At 29.7% G+C, this 4,141-nt stretch overlaps 1 protein-coding gene across 6 annotated transcripts; it reads left to right on the forward strand.

Annotated features, from left to right (window-relative positions):
• The first annotated feature begins 376 nt into the window (after positions 1–376).
• On the forward strand, positions 377–3,838 carry LOC100741150 (acetyl-CoA acetyltransferase, mitochondrial). Of its 6 annotated transcripts, XM_033322646.1 has the most exons (10): positions 377–392; positions 471–766; positions 1,497–1,582; positions 1,665–1,779; positions 1,853–2,046; positions 2,153–2,443; positions 2,514–2,702; positions 2,826–2,983; positions 3,049–3,165; positions 3,429–3,838. In XM_033322646.1, the coding sequence occupies exons 2-10, from the start codon at positions 592–594 to the stop codon at positions 3,706–3,708; spliced, it is 1,605 nt and encodes a 534-aa protein (XP_033178537.1). In that variant the 5' UTR covers positions 377–392; positions 471–591; the 3' UTR covers positions 3,709–3,838. The 6 variants fall into 6 exon arrangements, with proteins under 6 accessions (XP_033178537.1, XP_024225688.1, XP_024225690.1 ...); XM_024369920.2 differs by lacking the exon at positions 377–392 and having other exon boundaries at positions 397–766; XM_012389463.3 differs by lacking the exons at positions 377–392; positions 471–766 and adding an exon at positions 776–1,166 and having other exon boundaries at positions 1,436–1,582.
• Positions 3,839–4,141: the final 303 nt, after the last annotated feature.

Here is a 4,141-nt window from a genome sequence, read left to right on the forward strand (position 1 = left end):
CAAGATACCAACAGTCAAAGAGGAAATAGCGAAATATAGCGACAGATATAGCAAAAGAGTCAACAAACACCGAAACCCCCTAATCACTGGACTACTCGATACGACGGACCAGATTCGCAGGCTGAAGAGGCACTACCCGCTAGACCTAAACGTTAGATTCACTTAATTATCCAAATTAAGCATATGCACTTACCTATAACACTAATAAATTATACCTATCTATAATAAGTATAACTTATTGTAAATAAACAGCCATGTCACTGCGCCACGCCAGAAAAATTACTGAAAATTCTCAACGCGAGAATTGATGGTAATTTCAACAAATAAAATAAAAAAAAAAAAAAAAGAATCTCATCTTTTCTCGATTTATTATGTAGACATAAAATGATTATGTATGTATTTTATGTTGAAAGCTTCATTGTTATTACAGAAATACTGATTTGATGTAATAATCACGTTATACTATATAGACTACAATCAATCCAATAAACAAATTTCGACCATGGATATATGCATATGTGCATGGTCTTGATACTTATATATTGAAAGTATAGAAGAGACCATCCGAAAATTAGGTCGTGAAAAATCAACATGGAGGACAAAAATGGGGGAGCGGAAGTTATTCGTTCTACTGATCTCTGTCTCGCAAGAACGAGAATTTTCATGTCTTTTATGTTAATTTTTCAGGACTCAATTTTCGAGCAGTTTTCCTTAGCCAGTGCTCAGATCTGTTTATATGATAGTAATATAGATAAGCTAATACAAAGTAAGGAAATATAAGTAAAAGTTTACATTCCTGCGCATGTGCAATATTTCAGGACCGTCTTTATTAGGGTGTCCGTATTTTGTACAAACTTTTAAAAATATATCCATAATACAAATTAAAGAAGTCACAAATCTATACAAATAAAAGTTTATATTTGTAGCAAACTCAAAGTATAAATAAATTATATGTATGCGATTAATTTAATTATAATTAATGAGATATAAAGAAACCATGGATTTGGATGCAAATATTGCTACTTTTATATAGTGATTAATTGGAACATAAGATTAATCACTGAGAAGTCAAGATAGTTTAATCTTGTGTATCAGTTTATGTAGTATAACAATCGCAGGTTGTTAAATTTTTTGTCACAATGTTGCTATTAAAGAACATAAACAAAGTAAGTCGTTCATAAATTGTTTATTGTAAAATAAAATTAATTTTCGATAAATATATTTTTAAATAAGAATTAAACAAGAATTATTGCACTATTTCATTATAATATATATGTTTTATTATTTTTAATTGTGTCTTATAAATAATAATGTATCTTAATAATGTATTATAATAATGTATCTTAATATGCTTAACTTATGTACATGTAATTTACAAAAATTTATTTTGTGAAAAATTCTTTTTTATTGTTTAGCCATACTTTTTTTTGTTTAGATTCCTCTCATGACCTTACGTTCATATAGTTCTAAAGTAAAACTAAATGATGTCGTTATAGTTAGTGCAACTAGAACCCCTATGGGATCATTTCTTGGAGGATTATCAAGTTTACCTGCACCAAAACTTGGAGCCATAACTATAAAAGTAAATATCAATTTTATATTTACTAAAGTGATAATGAATTGCTGTAGACATATGTACAAAACATAATTATAAATTATAACAGGCAGCAATTGAACGTGCTGGAATTTCCAAAGATAAAGTTACAGAAGTATATATGGGAAATGTTTGTCAAGCTTCCTTAGGTCAAGCTCCAGCAAGGCAAGCTACGCTGTTTGCAGGTTTTTTTGTACTATTATTTTATTTGTTCTACATTATAATATCAATATATATATTGATAAATTTTTAAATCAGGTCTTCCTAAGTCGACAATATGCACAACAGTTAACAAAGTGTGTGCAAGTGGTATGAAAAGTATTATGCTTGCTTCTCAGTCATTACAATGCGGGCATCAAGAAATTGTTCTAGCTGGTGGTATGGAATCAATGTCTAATGTACCATTTTATCTACCACGAGGGGAAATTAAGTATGGTGGTATAAAACTTGAGGTATAATAAATGCCATATTTAATGTGTAAAAAATAAATGTTTTTGTGCCTTTTTGAAAAAAGTTGTAATTTATTAATCTTCATATTGATTATTTGTAATTTAATAGGATGGTATTGTATTTGATGGTTTAACTGATGTTTATAATAAGTTTCATATGGGAAATTGTGCAGAAAATACTGCCAAAAAATTAAATATTACGCGTGATGAGCAAGATAGGTATGCTATTAATAGTTACAAACGTAGTGCTACAGCATATGCAAATAAAATCTTTCAAGATGAACTTGTTCCTGTTCCTGTGCCTCAAAAAAGAGGCAATCCTGATATAGTATTTAACGAAGACGAAGAATATAAAAAAGTTAATTTTGATAAATTTGGTAAATTGAATACAGTTTTTCAGGTACAAGATTAAATTAATTGAGAATTACTAATACAAATTTCAAATAATAATTTGACTTTATTTATTGCAGAAGGAAAATGGTACAGTAACTGCTGGAAATGCATCAACTTTAAACGATGGAGCTGCTGCATTAATCCTAACAACTACAGTGGTTGCACAAAAAATGAATTTGAAACCTTTAGCACGAATTATTGCATTTCAAGATGCTGCAACTGACCCCATTGATTTTCCAACTGCACCATCTTTTGGTATATCTAAGGTAAACTTCTTACGACATATATAACAGAATGCTTAATAAAATTTTGATGATGTAAATTATTATATCATGGTTATGGTATATATTGAATTATTGTAAAAATTGTATAATATATGGTACATTTAGCTGTTAGAAAAAACTGGACTTAATAAGAATGATATAGCTCTCTGGGAGATTAATGAAGCTTTTAGTGTTGTTGTAATCGCAAATCAAAAATTACTTGATCTGGATCCAAATACAGTAAATATTCATGGTGGTGCTGTGTCTCTTGGTCATCCTATTGGGTAAGTATTTGGTTATTTTTGTAAACATGAATAAAAATTTAAATTGCAAACATTAAAAATTTTAGTATGTCTGGAGCTCGTCTTGTAGTACATTTAGTACACGCTTTAAAAGCTGGAGAGAAGGGTATTGCATCTATCTGCAATGGAGGTGGTGGGGCCTCATCAATTTTAATTGAAAAATTGTAAGTTTATAATGGAAGAAGTTTCATATGCCTATGAAATGTGATATATAATTATGTGGTAATAGTTGTTTAACGTTACGCAATATTTTATATAATGGTTGTAAAGAATATTTTTATTTCTTTTTACTATGCACAAAGATATACAATTTTTATATCTGTACAATTTATTTTTTATATCATATTGTTACGATAAATAAATAATATTAAAAATAAAGTAAGAATAATTATCTTTGAAGGAATATAATTTTTCTTTCGTTCTATAGGTATCATACAATGTCTTCTCCACCAATATTAACATTATATACAAAACATCCTTGTCCACTTTGTGATATTTTAAAAAATGAATTGCAGTTGCGTTTTTCTGGTCGTTATCAATTGCAAGAAGTTGATATTACTACGCCTGGGAATGAACGATATTTGGAACTGTACAAATATGAAATCCCAGTTCTCTTTTTAGAACGGCAGTTTCTTTGTAAACATCGTTTAGATTCAGAATTATTGGAAAGAAAATTACAAGAAGTCTTCCAAAATCGAAAACGATAAATGCGTGGTATGGTACACTAAGTGTAAAAAAATTATCTCATTTGAATACACATAGCTGTATATATTGACTTCTATGTTAATCGAATGCGTGATCAGTAAATAAAAATTAATTAATTAACGACCATCAATACCTGAGTGTTTTGGAAATAATAATAACGCAAACTAGAATGTATATGGCTATATTTGATGTACTCAAGATTAGCAAGTATCGTTGGTCGGCATATCTTATAGTTCGCCTGCTGCTTTCGCCTGTATATATGTACATACTTGTTCTCTTTGAATCGCCTACTCTTTTTCACCCTGTCACTACTGTCTCTGTCCTCTTGCTTCCCTTTCTATCTACCATTCAGTCTGAATATGTATTCTCTTTCCGATGGGTAAGCAAGCAGGCACGCACACACCGACATGTCGAAGATCGGCAGTGAATTGGTGA

Source organism: Bombus impatiens, unplaced genomic scaffold (assembly GCF_000188095.3).
Source record: "Bombus impatiens unplaced genomic scaffold, BIMP_2.2 scf_0647, whole genome shotgun sequence".
NCBI classification, from domain to species: domain Eukaryota; kingdom Metazoa; phylum Arthropoda; class Insecta; order Hymenoptera; family Apidae; genus Bombus; species Bombus impatiens.

Bases quoted from the DNA above. Each gene is read 5' to 3' on its own strand.
- LOC100741150 (XM_033322646.1), top strand. From the start codon at position 592: ATGGAGGACAAAAATGGGGGAGCGGAAGTTATTCGTTCTACTGATCTC. The intron at 1,780-1,852 runs GTTTTTTTGTAC...TTTTTAAATCAG, and splicing joins GCAAGCTACGCTGTTTGCAG to GTCTTCCTAAGTCGACAATA. The intron at 2,444-2,513 runs GTACAAGATTAA...TATTTATTGCAG, and splicing joins AATTGAATACAGTTTTTCAG to AAGGAAAATGGTACAGTAAC.